The sequence below is a fragment of the Lepidochelys kempii genome, chromosome 6 (assembly GCF_965140265.1).
Source record: "Lepidochelys kempii isolate rLepKem1 chromosome 6, rLepKem1.hap2, whole genome shotgun sequence".
NCBI classification, from domain to species: Eukaryota; Metazoa; Chordata; order Testudines; family Cheloniidae; genus Lepidochelys; species Lepidochelys kempii.
The window spans coordinates 26,208,852-26,226,892 of record NC_133261.1 but is presented as its reverse complement, the minus strand read 5'-3'; the positions used below and the strand labels follow the sequence as shown (position 1 = coordinate 26,226,892).

At 43.0% G+C, this 18,041-nt stretch overlaps 1 protein-coding gene across 11 annotated transcripts in view; it reads right to left on the bottom strand.

The window, feature by feature from the left end:
• BRSK2 (BR serine/threonine kinase 2) overlaps positions 1-18,041 on the bottom strand; it is a 485,481-nt gene that overhangs the window by 131,275 nt on the left and 336,165 nt on the right. For all 11 annotated transcript variants that reach the window (XM_073347213.1, XM_073347209.1, XM_073347212.1 and 8 more), the window contains exons 6-8: positions 5,546-5,579; positions 4,560-4,628; positions 1,062-1,208 (exon numbers count right to left, since the gene is read on the bottom strand). In XM_073347213.1, the coding sequence (XP_073203314.1) occupies positions 1,062-1,208; positions 4,560-4,628; positions 5,546-5,579 (250 nt within the window). The remainder of the gene's footprint in view (positions 1-1,061; positions 1,209-4,559; positions 4,629-5,545; positions 5,580-18,041) is intronic.

Below are 18,041 nucleotides of genomic sequence, written 5' to 3'. Positions count from 1 at the left end.
CAGTGCAGACTGATTCTGCTGTTAGCAGTCTCTGCAGAGGCGCCAAGCACTGATCGGAGGAGAGTTTATTTATAAATATTTTAGCAGAATGAAGAACCAGGAGGAGTTTTAAATTTGCATTTCTTTATACATACTCCCACTCAGAATCTGCGAGCTTAGTAAATCTGTATAAAATCATCACCGGGGACTGACAATGTGATTTATAAAGGCCAGAATACCCATAGAGCCAGAAACCTCTACTGAATAGCAAGCAATCTTGCTCTTCAAAATTATTGTTATTGCTAAATTTTCAAAATACCCCAAAACATTAACATGGTATCAGTGACGGACATGATCATTCCAACGCATTCAGGGGGCAAGGTCTCTGAGGGAGTGGTGGAACTCAGCTTGGGTGCAGAATCCCAGGTGGCTCAACATGATGTGTCCAGGGCACAGGGTACCACAGCCTACCACACAAAGCATAAGGACTCTAGAAGATATGGTTCCAAGAACCTGGTATCCAGGCTGCCAGAGGACACTATAATGCACCCAGGATACAATGCAGTGCACCATGAGATTCCTGAGTCTACAATGCATGAACCATTGCTTCACCCAGAAGTGCAAGAGATGATGACCTTACACCAGGAAGGGGTGAAAGGGCAGTCCTGGCCCTCTAATAGTACATCACTTCTATGCCAAACCCAGTTTGCTAAGCTGAGGAGCCAGAGTTCCAAGGCTGATTCCAAAATATACCAACCACTTGGCAGTGCCATCAGCAGGGGAGTTTTATTGTAAATACGTACACATTTCAATACAAAGGAAAATCAAAGCAGAGTAACAATTCAAAACTAAAATGCCCTCATCATTTGCAAGAGAAGGAAGTCTGCTTCTTCCCCAAACCTGTATCCACTCCCTTCATCCATGGTTCAGGGAGAGGAGCCTTTGGGCAGCTGCAATGTGGAGAGTTACTTTAATTGTGCAACAGTACATATAGGGAGAGGGGATGGGGGGATCCCACACACAGAACCATAGAGAGAAAGTCCTGAAAACATACCGATGATTTGCAGTGAATACCCTCTTACCGTGAGACGTTTCGAGGCGTCCACTTCAATCATCCCCCGCAAGAGGTTCTGACAGTCCGGAGGGATGAAATGCGGCATGTGGAACACACCCCGCTTCACCTTCTCCAACAACTGCCGCAAGTTGTCGTCATCAAATGGCAGGGCACCCTGCAGGGATATGATGGAGGAATTGTGGGTGGGAGAGAGGAGAAAAGAGGAATGGGAGAGGGTAAAAGGTGGAAAGTTGAGCAATTTGATGAAAAGAAAAGAAAAGAAAAGGACATTAAGAAAGTCACTGCACCATTATAAGAAGTAAAGCACACCTTCTTCATCTGTTGATAATTGCTTAGCATTGCTTTACTTTTTCCAACACGGAAATAGAATCTTGGAGGCAGCTTTTTATATTAAAATTGAAAAATAAAAAGAGAATAAAATAGAACGCAAAATATGATGTTGCCTTCTCAGGCAAATTCTTAAAAGACTCAGGGATCCACTTAAATTCAACTCAACATTTAGTAGCAGAGAGGTGATCAGCAATGTTCAAGTAACCAAGTTCAGAATAGGGAGTCAATGTGTGGCTTCGGAAGTGGCTTGTCACAAGTCCAAAATGCCACCAGCAAACAGTTGAAGTGTGCACTGATTACAATGTGGTCCACAGATTGCAACTGGTGACCACAGTCACATTGTTCATTATCTCTCATCTTCCAGAGATGTAAGAGAGGGTAACATCGGCCATGCGATGTTCTGAAATGATTCAATGCAGACTACTGTTTCCAGGGTAGGTTAAAAGCTGTAAATTATTTTCTGGGGTCATCAACCAGGAGTTTGTTTGGGACATCGGCATTATTCCAGGATTCTTTCCCGTGTGCCCCAGGATTGAATTAGGATGCTTTAAGAGCTTGAGGGTTCTGGAGGTCCACTGGATGAAACTATGATATGGTTTTATCACAAGCCCATGTCTCACCAGAGAATCTCTCTCCCCACAAGTTACTGACATGATCCTGGTAGATGCGCTGTGTCCTCAATTCCCATCAAATCCATGCAAGTTGCCGGTTCTCAGCAACTCTTACAGCCAGGCTCTAAATGTCAGTGTTTACACTTGTCACGGTTCCTCCCCCACTCTGAACTCTAGGGTACAGATGTGGGGACCTGCATGAAAAACCTCCTAAGCTTATCTTTACCAGCTTAGGTCAAAACTTCCCCAAGGTACAAAATATTACATCCGTTATCCTTGGACTGGCCGCTACCACCACCAAACTAATACTGGTTACTGGGGAAGAGCTGTTTGGACGCGTCCTTCCCCCCAAAATACTTCCCAAAACCTTGCACCCCACTTCCTGGACAAGGTTTGGTAAAAAGCCTCACTAATTTGCCTAGGTGACTACAGACCCAGACCCTTGGATCTTAAGAACAATGAAAAAGCATTCAGTGTTTTACAAGAAGACTTTTAATAGAAAATAGAAGTAAATAGAAATAAAGAAATCCCCCCTGTAAAATCAGGATGGTAGATATCTTACAGGGTAATTAGATTCAAAAACATAGAGAACCCCTCTAGGCAAAACCTTAAGTTACAAAAAAGATACACAGACAGAAATAGTTATTCTATTCAGCACAATTCTTTTCTCAGCCATTTAAAGAAATCATAATCTAACACATACCTAGCTAGATTACTTACTAAAAGTTCTAAGACTCCATTCCTGTTCTGTCCCTGGCCAAGACGACTACAGACAGACACAGACCCTTTGTTTCTCTCCCTCCTCCCAGCTTTTGAAAGTATCTTGTCTCCTCATTGGTCATTTTGGTCAGGTGCCAGCGAGGTTACCTTTAGCTTCTTAACCCTTTACAGGTGAGAGGAGCTTTCCCCTGGCCAGGAGGGATTTCAAAGGGGTTTACCCTTCCCTTTATATTTATGACAACACTGTATTTACTTCAGTGCATGTAATGCTTGTGTAGGGTAATCCGGTGCATATAACAGACTGAGGCCAATAAATCTCTTTACAGAAGCCACCAAAAGCCCATTTGATGCTGACAATCATCAGTCATTACCAACCTGTGTTTGTTCAAACTAGTGGCCTAGAAGCAAAAGGCCTCATATTCATTACCAGTCCCTCCAGTTACCTAGTTCTTCATAACTATTCAGGACTGAAAGCAAAATCAATATTGAGAGTTAGGTACTTTGGCTAATGTAATATAATTCATGATAAAATGCAGCATTTCCTGGACATAGCAACTAAAGGCCGCTAATTACTAGCAATTTCTATTATGGCCTAAGACTTTTAGTGGGTGTTTATCTTGATGTAATTAACCTGATGCTTGGCACTGAGCATCAGTGATTGGCTTGTTTCAACTGCTTTAAAGGCTCAGGTTTATACCTAGAAACAACCCAAAACATTTTCCTGAGACAGTGAGGTCCAAAATCTCGAAGGGCATCCTCTTGAGAATGGAGTACTCACTCTGATAACTCCCAGGCAGCTTTTCTCGGTCTCTTTTTCCTGTTGTTTCAAAAGGTCAAATCACATTCTTCACTCAGGCAAACTCCCACTGGATTTCAGTAGAAGTTTGCCTGAGAGGGAACCGGATAATAACTGTGCAAGGACAACAGAATATGGCTCAAGGAGTTTTGCTGTTTGTAACTGTAGATGATCATTTGACATATTACAAACAAGACAAATAATTTCATACACATTAAGTCTATCCTACTTTTCACTTATGGCAACCTACTTCTTCCTTATGGGAGTACAAATCAGATTTCCTTTATAAAGCTGAACAGAGGCAAAACTCACTTGATTTCAGGTTTTGTTACAATTTTTGTCTGGTTTTGAGGTTTCAGACCATCTGTGTAACTCAGAACAAGTTCTGTGCAGCTCATGAACCTTTCACTGAGCCAGGGACAAATTCTGAAACAGTATATTTTGGGTGCCAGGAAAGGAATTATTATCTGTGTTGAAACATGGTACTTTTGGCTCAATTCTACATTCTCAACTGCACTAAATGCAGTTTACAGAGGCTCAAAATTGGCATGAACCACAGCTGTTACATTTCACTCAGTTCTTGACAAAACCATTTGAATCAAGATGCAGATACATGTAATTAAAAAAATACACTAAACCAAACCACTTTCCTGATCCTGTGAAGGGCAATCTAGGCTCCTCCCGGTCCTGAAGTTGCAACCCTGACCATCCTATCCCTCTGAGGCCATTTGACTTCAGTGAGTTTTGAATCAGGTTCTTAAAACACTGCCCCACAATAACAGAGCAAAGAGCATATAGGAAAGCAGCTTTCCCACAATCCCCTCTGCTCTGCTGTACAGGGTGGCAGCCCTTCACAGGCGAAGTAAAATATTTGTCATGCATTCCCTTTTGGGACGGATGCTGACAGATAGAAGATGCAGCTGAGAGATACAGAAAGAGAGAAGGAACCCAGGAGAGACTTACATGATGTCAGTAGATTTAACATGAAATACATCAGCATTGTGGGGGTTTTTTCTGTTTAAAGGAGGTAGCAAGGATGATGACTCACCACTAACAATGCAAATAAAATGACTCCACAGCTCCAGACATCCGCTTTCCTCCCATCATATTTTTCTCCCTATGAAACAGAGATAGGAGTTTAAATGAATGCTTGTTAGTAAGAGAATTAGCCATCCTTGAAAAATGAGGAAGGGGAGAGTGGGAGACCTGAATTTTTGATTCAAGAAGCTGCTTTCTTGAGAGCTACCTAAGTAGCAGGCCAGAGCGGCTCATGGGTTCTTGTGAAAGTCAGTGTTATGTCCTTGTCTGAGGGATGTAAGCCTGCAATATGGGGAAGGGAGCGAATGGCCACAGAGCAGTAAAAGAACTAAGGAGTCAGCACTTAATCAAATGTCAGAGATGCCTTCAGGATATCAAGAAGCTGCTTCTCTCCTGGTTAGCTCTTTATGGAGCTTGGAATGGGTCATATTATTTGCTAACTTGTAATGTTTTCTGGCAATTCTCTTCTATTGATTTTCTGAACCACTTGGCTTCATATTACTGCTGTGCATCAACAGGTGGGAAGCCTGGCCTTTGGAGCCCTAGGCCACCAGAGCCTACAGCAGCCAGCCTTAGGGGAAGAAGAAAGAGCAGGAGAAGGGAGTACCTCCTATTGCTCAATAGCAAACTAGTAACAGTGCTGACAGTCCAATCCAGTTTTCTTCGTCTTGAGGGGATATTTAGGGACTCCATAGGGGACATGGAGGCCCACTGGATGGAAGTAACATGGAAAACAAAACCATTGTATTTCTGGCTGGTCAAGCGACTGAAGTAGCTGGGCCATCATGAGTGACCTCTGCCCTCTGAGAATGACATATGTTCATGACCTTTACACTAGTCGCTTTTGGGCCTTGTCACATAAAGGAAAATGACAGTCATATTAAGCATTTGCAATGCTGACTGCCTTGGGATCACTTCCTGTAGTGGGCACCTGCCTGCATCCATGTAACGAGTGACATGCTTTTATACAAATGCTGAGAGTACAAGCTAACTTACCCTGATCACTTCAGGGCAGGCATAATGTGGCGACCTGTAAAGCAAAACACAATCAAATGAGCATCTAAACCTATACTTATTAGATATATTTGTAATCTGCCCACCACAGTGGTATCTGGGAGCCTTCTACATAATTTAGGAGAGACAGAACAACACTCCCCTCCCTGACCTCAGCTGAAACCCGTTTGTGAGACAGAATCGTACCCAGGAAGTGGCTACCCGGAAGAATAATCCTAACACATAATTGTGAGAAAACCTTCACAAACAGAGGCAACTTTAAATCAGGCTCTGATGCATCTCTTTCAGGAACAGATTTCTGAGTTCTTATCTCACTTCAGCAAAGCCCACGAAGGCCAATGAAAAGACCAGGGTCTTGCGTTGAAGAAGCTCATATTCTTGGGGTCCCATTTGGAACCTAGAGTGTCTAGCCCATATTGATGGAGGCATAGTTGTATGTATTGTCAGTGCTTAGGGGAAGCCCAGCTTTCCACCCAACTCCTACATAGCAATACACCCCTAAAAATGCATGAGTCTCTATTAGCCCCCCCCAAAACCAGTATGGTAATTTACCCATCAGCACAGTGCTTTTCTGCAGTGAAGATGCAGCCACCAAAGACCACATATTCCCCTGCACCACCTAGATTAGGATAGAGGCTCCTGGGATGGACACTTACAGGATTCAAAAAGAACTCTACCCATTGTGCTCCATTCAAATTGTATTATAACATGCCAGGGAGAAGAGGCATGGAGAGCTATACACTGATCCTGCAGAACTGCAGCCCAGTTGCCTCTCATCAGATATTTTTACCTGGCCCTGTGTATAAAATTAAAGGTAGTCATGGCATATGCTAGCTTAGTTTTTAAAAAAACACTTTCACACCAATCAGATACATGCACCTGAATCATCCCCCTGAACCTTTGCAATTATCAAGGGTAATGTCATCTTTCACTTGCTCTCGGCTTCTCCAGTGCGCATAACTACAGCTAATCCACGATTTTAACATGCAACTTTGTTTTAAAAAAACAGGAAAGGATAGACTTCCTAAAGATTACAGCAATGACTATTTACTTTATAGTATCCACTTAAGGCAGCCTGACAAAGCAGGAGGGACCCAAGTTGGCCTAAGCACTTCCCCAAGACTCAGTAACACTCCTACTGACACCTCCTAGTAATTATAAGGCTGCCCCAGTTGTGTATTTGCCCTTTGGGCCAAAATAATCATGTGGCTGGTGATGCCTGTTTTATGTCACAATGTTTGTAGCTCAGCACTGATGCACAATGATTCATAGATAGATATTAAGATCAGAAGGGACCATTATGATCATCTAGTCCGACCTCCTGCACAATGCAGGCCACAGAATCTCACCCACCCACTCCTGCGAGAAACCTCTCACCTATGTCTGAGCTATTGAAGTCCTCAAATCGTGGTTTAAAGACTTCAAGAAGCAGAGAATCCTCCAGTAAGTGACCCGTGCCCCATGCTACAGAGGAAGGCGAAAAACCTCCAGGGCCTCTTCCAATCTGCCCTGGAGGAAAATTCCTTCCCGACCCCAAATATGGCGATCAGCTAAACCCTGAGCATATGGGCAAGATTCACCAGCCAGATACTACAGAAAAGAATTTTCTATAGTAACTCAGATCCCACCCCATCTAACATCCCATCACAGGCCATTGGGCCTATTTACCATGAATATTTAAAGATCAATTAATTACCAAAATCATGTTATCCCATCATCCCATCTCCTCCATAAACTTATCGAGTTTAATCTTAAAGCCTGATATTACTGCATGAACTGTACTTCCACCCTGACACAAAATACAGATGCAATGTCCCGATGTGAGGATTCAATACCATGGCACTGGGAAGGTGAATCTTGATAAACCCAAGGTATATTGAGGACTCTGAGGGTACGTCTACACTGGAATAAAAGATCTGTGACACAGCCGTGGCTGGCCTGGGTCAGCTGACTTGGGCTCGTGTGGCTTAGGCTGTATAGATGTTTGGGCTTGGGCTGTCTACACAGCAATTTTACAGCCCCGCAGCCTAAGCCCTGCAAGCCCAAGTCAGGTGGCCCTGCAGCTGTTTGATTTCTGTGGAGACATATCATATTGCAAGCTAAGCTTAAGCAATGTGATATAGACCTGTGAAGTAAGGCTCAGCAAAGTTTGGGTCTGTTGGAAACTGTCCACAGAAGGCAGCTTTTACAAATACAAGGGACATTCTAACCTGGGCTATCAGATCCGTAGTCCTCAGGTGGTCTTCATTTAGGAGGGAGCTTGCAAATTTAGATTATTAAGTCAAAACAGACTATGGTTCAATTCTAATTTAATAAAAATCGGGCTCTGTCTTCACATAGTTGGGTGGATTTGGTACTGGCATGTAGCTGCCTATTTGGGAGGGAAAAGATGGTCATGTGGCTAAAGCAAAGAAGTTGGAGTGAAGATACTGGGGCTCTGTTGCCAGCTCTTATGTCCTGCATATTCTTTGGTGAGTTACTTAGTCCAAAATTTTGTGAAGTGGCCACTGATTTTGAGTTCCTCAGTTTTGTGGCACCTAAAATTAATGGCCACTTTTGAAAAAATTTGGCCTTAATTTCTCTGTGCCTCAGTTTCATCACCTGTAAAACAGAAGTAATAATAATATTAGTTCTCTACTTCACAAAGGTGTTGTGTGGTTTAATTCATCTGTGTTTGCAAAATTCTTTGAGATTCTTGGACAGAAATGGCTATAGAAATGCAACATATTATGATAACAATCATCATACTCAAGGCACATCCCAAAGGAGCGTATCCATCTCTAGCTAGGTCCATACGACAATCTGCCTGGATATTCAGTTTCTGTCCATCACTGGCAATCTTATTGTAGAACCAAAGCTACTGCAGACCACTTTTCATCTCCATTCCTTGGCAAATATGCTTTGAAATTCATGTCTTCCATCCTAATAATATGTCCAAACCAAGAAAGCCACCAAAATTGAACCAGTGCTGATGCTGGCGGTTGCTATGAATATCTTCATTACTGATCTTGTCCTCCCACTTAATATGAAGCAGCTGATGAAAATGGAGAGAATCAAAAACATCAGTCCACCTGTCTTCAGCCATTCCTCAGTCCTCACATTTCACTGCTGTACAACAGCGCTGGTATAACTGTAGTTTTATAGATCTGCAGTTTCATGGCAAAATAGAGGTCCCAATATTTCCACAGAGGCTGCTTAAGGGCCCAGAACATGGCAGTGTTGGCTGCTGCTATATAAACATCCGCATCTTTCAAACATCACAATCCCATGTATGATAGTGATAAAATAACAATATTCTTGGCCCTTGGCCAAGCTCCCATTAATTTCAGGGCTTTGCAGTGGGTCATTTACCCTTGTCGGAAGGAAACTGATGTCAACGTAAGGTGCAGAGTAGTTTGTGTAAGTGCATGTTTTTATTCATGCTAGGTACATTAGTCCAGTTACTCTTAAACAAAGATATGCCCAGCCACACACATGTAACTCCAGAAGATACAGCTCAGCCATTTTGAGCCACTGCCAGGAACAGCTGCCTTCATCATCTCCTCCCAAGTCTATAACTGTCCTCCCTACTGCCATGGAGCCTCACCCTCCTAGCTGTCCTATCATCCTCCAGTCAGGACACAGAAAAGCAGCGGCAGATACATCTTCAACAGATTCATTAGGCTGTCCTCCACTGAACTATTATTGTGTCACAGATTCATAATAATATGGAATGAAGTTTGGGGGATGCAATGGGTTAATGGACTGGCTTTCAGACCAGCGATCAAATGCAACATGGATCGCAAATGAAATTATTTTGGTGAGTGACAGAATCCCTGACAGGTATTTCTACACATCATAAAACCACTGCAGAGCTGGCAGTCTCGGTTTAGCAGAGATCCAAGTCAGGGACGAAGAGCAGGAACAGACTTCGGGTTGGAGTCCAGGACTGGACTAGCATAGCAAATTGCAGATTGGAACTGAGGTGCTTAGTCAGAGCAGTGTAAGGGCCCGAGATGGGAGATGTAGGATGTGTATCAGTGCATGTGAGGACTGAAAACATCAATTACCGCTTGCAGCAGACAGAGCATAAAAACAGTTTACATCTGACCGTGGATATTTGGTTCAACCAGCCATTCAGCTAAGTCACTCAGGGCTCGTCTACACTACCGATTAAGTCGATGTAATCGATTAAGTTGATGCAAAAACAACACCCCCCTCAAGAGACATAAGTTACATCGACTTAAAGTGCCGTCCACACTGCGCTATGTTGGCAGGAGACGCTCTCCTGCTGACATTGCTTCCACCTCTCACGGAGGTGGAGTAATTATGTCAGTGGGAGTGCGCTCTCCCATTGGCATAGCGCGTCTTCAGTGGCACAACTGAACTGGTGCAGGTGCGCCGATGTAGCACGGTAGTGCAGACTTGCGCATAGTAATGGACGTGTTCGTTTGAAGGCATGCTCTGCTGCTGAGTCCCAGCAGCTACCTATGGAACGTCCACCTGAAAAAGCACATCAGGATGGAGCAACTGTGTTAGGGCGCCGTCTAGGTAAGTATATGGCTCCCATCACCATAGGATCTGAATTTCTCACGATCTTCAACGGATTTCAACGGATCTCACAACATCCTTGTAAGGTAGGGAAGTACCATCCCCGTTTTACAGATGGGGAACTGAGGCACCAGGTAGATAAAATGACTTGCCCATAGTTACCTAGGAAGTCAGCAACCAAGGTAGGAATTGAACCCAGGTCTGTTGCGCCCCAGTTCGGTGTCCTGGCTGCTAAACCACCCTTCCCGTTCTGTCGGAACAGAATATTTCCTGGGTGGGACATGGCATTTTCAGGTGCATTGAGAGAACAGAGTAACATTTTTCTATCTTAGTTATACGGATTGCCTCACCATTTTTATTCCTGTATGGCAACTTTACCAGTGACAGGTGCCAACACTCCTATCTATGGATACTGAGGGAGGCAAGCCTGGAATACAATCTCCCCAATCACACCGTCTGACAACACTCATCCGTTCAAAAGAGAGAGGGGGCTCAGTACTGCAACCTGCATACCAACGTATCTTCTTCTGCATGCTGCCATCATGCACCTCAAATGCGTCACAGTCCCCATATCTCCCCCAGATTGGAAGGGAATCTTACAGGATTCTTAAAGGATCCCCCTTGCTGGAGTCTACTGGAATCCTCCCAGAAGCTGGGAGGAGAGGAGGGGAGAAGGATACAAAAATCCCTTGAATGCCAATCAGATGTGTGGAAGCATCCACTAACCCTGTGGAAGGTGTAAAAAAATCCAATTAACAGTGGAACAAACTGGCAATATCATACTCGTGGAAGGCTGGGCTACCTAAATAAATGATGCTTGTGGAACTGGGGCATTTTTGGAAGTAGGGTACATGGATAAAGCTGAGGGAGAGGAAGCTGGGTTAACCTGACCATTCAACAGCTGCACTGCAACAGCCAAGAGAGTACAGGCTTCTGGCATCGCCACTCTGAATTCTTTCCAGTGTATGGCAGCTGTATATCTGTGGTTTTATCTTGGCCACATGGGATCCTCAGGCCAGCCAGAACACATAGAAAATTCATTTCCATGCTGCCAATCACAAAGCAACTTCAACTGGTTGAAAGAGAAAAACTCAAATTTAATCAAAAATCTATTTCTCTTTCCACAGAGTCATGAATATTTCCTTGGCTCTTATCACTAATTATTCAATGTGTGTATGTCTAAGCAACTTTCTCTGCTTCTTCCCCCTAGGCCATTTTCCTCATCTTTCAGCTACATCTCTATGCAGTCAAGCCACAATCTGTTTTTGATAACAAATAATATCACTAAGCAAGATCAAGAAGCAGCTTTTGCCAGAGGGCTCTGCTGTGAAGAAGCGCCAGTGAATTGTTTATTTGACAGGTGAAACTGACTTCCCTGGGCCACGGCCTGCCCACAGGAGCAATGATTCTCTGAATGGTCATTCTGTAGGCTATGACCTCTGGGGGAAGCAGTGATTCTCCAAGTGACCATTCTTCAGGCCTCAACAACTGGAAGGAGTATGTTCTCAGTGCATGGGACACTCACTCTGTCTCTGTTGTCCTCATGCTCTGAGTTCCCGAGTTAAAGAGGGCAGGTGTGGCTGCATTTTTCTCCTCCTGCCACTAGCTGTTGTTTCTGCTACTGCTGGGGCTGCCATATGCTGCCTCTCCTCCTCCTCTGCTGCTCTTCATTGGTTCCCAGTTGGCTTTCAGAGGCAGAAAGTCAGATAGCAGCACTGAAGGCCTCCCACACCTTCTCCTACAGGCTGGGTGCTAAGGGCTGAGAGGAAGGGGAGTGCCATAAGGGTGGGACAAGAGGAATGGGGAATTCTGCTGGAGAAAGATGAAGATAGAGAAATGCCACTGGAGGAAGGCAGGAGAGACAAAGTGGCAGAGATATACTGGAAAGGAGAACAACACAGTGACGGTCTGGCAGGGTCTAAGCTTAGGAGAGGGGCTATCTGATGATGGTGCTGTAACCACTCAGTAGTTAAGGTTGAGTTCTGTTTTACACTTAAAGCAGGCACTGAACTTGTTTGCTTTGTATGAAAAATACAGCATATCCTCCCCAACCTTACAGCACTTACTCTTCAAGCATGAAGGAAATCCATTAATTAGTTTATGAATTAAAATGTATTAAAAACTGGGTCCTCTAAGAACTCCAGCATCTGTGTCAGTCTTTACTCTATCCCAAATGATTTTAGTGAGAGACTAACATAGATGCTTCAACACAAAAAGTCCACAGAGTTAAAATTAATTGAAATCTTGTACATAGGAATTAAGTTGTAATTAAGCTAAGTTATTAACAATTGTGCCTAATTATATATAGGCTACAGGCAGGCTCAGGTCAACCACCCAAGTAACTCTTAAGACAGGGGTTTTCAAACTGGGGGTTGGAAGGTTATTACATGGGGGGTCACGAGCTGTCAGCTTCCACCCTAAGCCCCGCTTTGCCTCCAGCATTTATAATGGTGTTAAATATATTAAAAAGTGTGAGAACCATTGTCTTAAGTAGAGCCATTGACACCAGAGATAACTCAGCCAATCTCCACATTTCCTGTACAGCTAATTTGCATGCAATAACTCTATTGGCTCACATAAGTCAGTGGCATAAAGGATATTAGACGTGTCAAGAGTTCTCACTGGTGGATTATTTGATCCGGTGGTCACTGCTCTTTAAAAGTTCAACGGCCACATGCTAGCTTTTTTCATTTATAGATTCACAGATTCTAAGGCCAGAAGGGGCCATTGTGATCATCTACTCAAAGCTCCTGAATAACACAGGCCATAGAACTTCCCCCAAATAATTTCTAGAGCAGATCTTTTAGAAAAACATCCAATCTTCATTTAAAAATAGCTAGTGATGGAGAATCCACCACACCCCTCGGTAAGCTGTTCAATGGTTAATTACCCTCACTGGTAAAACTTTGCACCTTATTGTCAATCTGAATTTGTCTAGCTTTAAATTCCAGCCATTGGATGGTGTTATACCTTTCTCCGATAGTCTGAAGAATATTTGTTCCCCCTCTGGATACTTACAGACAGTAATCAAGTAACCCTTAAACTTCTCTTTGTTAAACTTCTCTTTCCACATCGATGGCTTCCCATGGCACTGTTGCCTTGGCTCCACTGCCAATGAAGGCAGCACTAGTGGGGGAACAGAAGCAAGAGCACAGAAGAAGCCCTTCAAGTGCAGAGACACTGGGACTCAGGGGCTTGGCTTTCCCAACCCTCCTGTCCCTTAGCACCAGTCTGGATGCTTTTGTGCTTATCTGGTGCACTGGGCTATCTGTCTTAAAATAAATAACTAAAATTGACAAAAAAAAGGTGATGGTTGATACCATATATCTTCAAATCATTAGAAATATCACATAGTAGAATTCTCTTTGGGTTTCTCATATAGTATTCATGCATAAACATTTTAATAAACCAAGGAAATTCCCAGGCAAAAAACTATGTTAAGATGGAGTAAATGTTGAGAGAACATTTTAGTAATTCAAGGTAAAAAAAATTACAGAAATGTTATAATTATCCCAAAAGCGAGTATTGTAAACCTAGGAAATTCAGAATTAGAACTACTTACATTTTTTAAAATGTAGGAAATTACCACCAACGTTCCACCCGAACCCCAAACACTCCCCCTCCCCCCGCATTAAAAGGATAATAAGGCTGCAAAGTTAAGCATTAAAAAGTTAGGAAATGCCAGAATGAAGATTGCACAGGATGCACTGTGCTCTCAGGTTGTTCAGTGGGTGAGGCTGTTGTCTGTAGTACTTCTGCCTCACTTGTTGCTGAAGTTGGAAGGTGTGCAGGGAATGTGGGAATTGCAGGAAGAGAAAGGATGGATTTCTGGTTAAGGCAGCTGCATGCCACAAGGAGAAATGAATTCTATCCCTGCCTGTGCCACAGAGTTGCTATATAAAGCTGGGCAAGTCACTTAAACCAAACTTTAAACATGTGGGTACTGTGTGTTTCTCATTTTCTGGGTACCCAACTTGAGACACCTGGATGCTCAGAAATGCTAAGCACTCACAACTGCAACTGAGGTCAATGGAAGTTCTGCTTTGCACATATAGAGTGCTATAATGTACGAACTACTATGAAAAATCAGGCCCTAGGTGTCTCACATTGGACACTTAAAATTACTCAACAATTTTGGCTTTAATTTCTGTGCCTCAGTTCTCAATGTATAAAATGGGGATAATAATTCTCTCTCTCCTCACAGAGATGTTGTAAAGATAAATTCACTAATATTCAGAAAGAACTAAGCATCATAGAAAAGCCCATCAGGAAATTCATATATCTGTAATCAGAGCTAGGTTTGATTAATGTGCAGTAAATAAGGCCAGAGGCCAGACACTGAATGATGAGCATAAAACAAAATATTGAATAGCTGCTCAATCAGTGAGCACCTTCCAAATAAGCACTGAATAAGGCAGAGGGATCCAGTGGAAAAAATAATATGTGATCACATAATTAAAGATGGTATCATAATGCATACACATAAGGGGGCTGAATTAAGGTTGTATTGGCAACCTTAAATAGGGCATTTCCTAATTTTTGAGTCCTTGACTTTGCAACCTTAAACATTCTTTTAACACAGCTTTTTAGGATGTATTATAAGAAGGACTGTTGGCTGATACTTCCCATTATATAACCCTTTTTTCAATTGGTTGTCACTCTGCCAAACATACACTGTTGATGTTTAGTTTGTGCTGAATGCTTTGGGAAAATTTCAGCCCCAAAAGTCCAGCTGTTTCCAAGAACAAGGGTGGTGAAAAATACATTGTTTTGCCCATGTTAAAAATTTCTGACAACCTTTTCTATGAGAAGCTCTAGCACTCCCATGGCTTGGAACAGGGACTGGAATGGGGCATGGCCTTTACATCATGGATGTGCCTTTTGCTTTCTCCAGGAAAATCTGTCCAAATATAGCAAAGTTATAAGCCTTTGAAAAACTGCTCTTTGCATATGCTCAATAGAGTTCCCATGTGATGCCAGGCAAATCATTTAAACCAAACTTTCCACAGACGGTCAATCATTGTGTGTTCCTCATTTTCTCAGTGCCTAACTTGAGATCTTGTGGTCTGATTTGCAGAAAGTGATAAGCTGAAACTGAAGTCTTTGGAGCTCTGCTTTGAACACATAAAGTGATATATAATGCTAGCTACTCTGAAAAAATAAGGTCCTCACTGTCTAAGATGGGGCACCCAAAGAAAGCAGGTACTTTTGACCTCAATCTCTTTGTGCCTCAATTCCCCATCTGTAAAATGGGGAAAATAATACTACCTAATCTCACAGGGATGATGTGAAAATAAATTAATGTACGTTTGTGAAGTGCCTAGATATTATAGTGATGAATGCCATAGAAAAGACCACGAGAAAATTCATAATTCTGTCTTCAGAGATGGGTCTAAATAGTGCACAATAAAAATGGCAAGGGGCCACACATTGAACAATGAGAAGAAAAAAAATAATTCCGCACTTGCTCATCAATTGAATAAGATCCTTTCTGTGCACTGAATTAGGCAGGGGACCCTGTGTAAAAAACAGCAGTAATTAAGAACTGAATTTTATGCATAATAGAATGGGGCTGAGTTAAGGCTGCACAGGCAACCTTAATCCCGGCATTTCCTAACCTCTGAGTGCTTGACTTTACAACCTTCATAATGTTATTTTAACACAGCTTGTGTGTATGTAATATATATATTTATACAGAGAAAGGGTGTGCAGGACATGGGACAGCTTCATCAGAACGAGGACTGGCTCCTGAAAATCAGGAATGGTGGCAACACTAGATTCCTGTCTTGAACTACTGCCTTGCAAGGGGTGTGGTCAGGCACCAAAGATAGGTATTGGGGAATCTGGAATTTCTGCTGTGGCCTTGTGCAATCAAGCACTACCTTGATTGCTGAAGATAAAGAGAACACACCCTGTGCCTAAACTCAACTGATAATCATCCTTATTGAGCAGGCATGCTTATTTGATAGATCCAGGGAGTCTGTGGGCCTGAAGGGGTACTGGGAAATGTCTCGAAGGAGTGCTGTGGAGAAGAGGCATTGGCTGAGCTGGGGTTTGAAGTGGCTGCTCTTTCTTCCTCCATTATAAAGTGACTGGTGCAAGACTTCTTTTCTCATTCTAAATAAAATGAGAGACAATCATCATCATCATCATTCTTACCACATCCATGTAGCTTTTTGGATTAGGGCAGGGAGTCCCCTTGGAGATAGTGAAGGAAGGGGACTGCTTCATACAGCCAGTTCATTGAGGACCCGTCAACAGGAGCATAAGTTTCTGTACTGACTGCTTCTTCAGGTGTTGGGGCAAGCCACATTTATGTGTCAGCTGCTTTACCTTAGCTACTGTTCATTTTGGGCACAGAGATTTGGAGCTAGTCAGCACAGAGACTAACTAACACTGCTGCTGGATTCTCAATCACCCAGCTGCCTGCAGCAATCCCTTTCCGTCAGGGACTGAGTTTTTCTAAGCTGGGATAAGAATTGGGAAGGGGGAGGGGAGATGATTTCCAGGCTTCTCAAACAGCACAAGAAACAACTGGAAATCAGGAAAGATGATTACGAACTCTCCACAGTCATACCTTGACAACGTCTCCTTTTATTCCTTCCATTTTTCAGACTGCCCCTCTAAGATCTTGAGATGGGTTAGGGTCCCAGAGAATCCCCCAACCTCCTCATACCTTTTCTGAGATTTCTGTAGAAATTATTATGTGTACTACGGTAGCATGTAGAGACCCCAACCAAGATTGGGGCATCATTATTCAAGGCATGTTACATAACCACAGCAAGGGATAGTCCCTGCCCTGCAGAACTCACAAGCTAAGTAGATAAGACAGACAGGGGGTGAGAGACAGCAAGTAGTATCATCTCCTTTTATAGATGGGGAACCAGAGCATAAAGAGATTAAGTGACTTGCCCAAGGTCCCATAGGAAGTCTGTGGTAGAGCAAGGAATAGAACCCAGATCTTCTGAGTCTCAGTACAGTGCTTTAACCATAAACCAATCATTCCTCTGAGCTAGGGACAGACAAATGCGTTGAGTTACATTTACCATTCTACAATATCACAACAAAGCACCCAGTGAAGAAATGACTGAGAGGGATGAGAGAGCTTCCCAGTATTTAATTGCCTTGGTTTTCTTTGCCTGGAAGGGTAAAGACCAGGAAGAGATGAAGAAATGTGAACTAATAAAAGCTGCATCCCACAAGTCCCCAGCTCCATCAGCTGTCTGCTGTCTGCTCATAGGCCTCCCCAGCTCTCGGAGGAATGCAAAGATTTGCTGTGTTACTTCTGCACTTGAGGGACTGTTTCTCCAGAAGAACACTTGCCTTGTTGTACAATTTCCGCAGCAAGTTGTGTTGCCAGTGTCACTATCATCCCTGCAGACCCTAAGCATTGTTCCTCCTTGTCTCAGGGGTCTAGAGACACGTGTCAGTTATTCCTTTGCATTGTGCATGAGGATTTGAGATACAAGTTTCCAGTAATGCGGATTTATTACAACCAAAGCCTAACACATAGTCAGTTAGTGACAAATTATATCAATGGAACAGCTAGTCCACCTCCCCACTCCTCTTCCATGTCCTCCGACACACATTAACACAATCAGATTGCACTTTTATCATTTCCTTCAGGGACATTTTTATCTGTAGCCATCAGTGCTACAGAAAACAATCTGTGCTGATCCAATGAGTAATTCCCATCAAACAGTAAAACTGAGACATGGAATATTAAATATCAGCAGCTACATGAAGGTAACATTCGGAGCCATGTAATGTTGCCTCTGATGCCAATCAGAGCTTGTTGACCTGAAATGCATCCAAATTATATGTCATACTAGGAAGCTTAACCTGCATCGAATAAGGGTCTGTGACTGCACACTCAAATCCTTATGCCACATCATTAGAAAGTTAGCTTCACCACATTGATGAATGCCATCTGATCCTCATGCTTCTA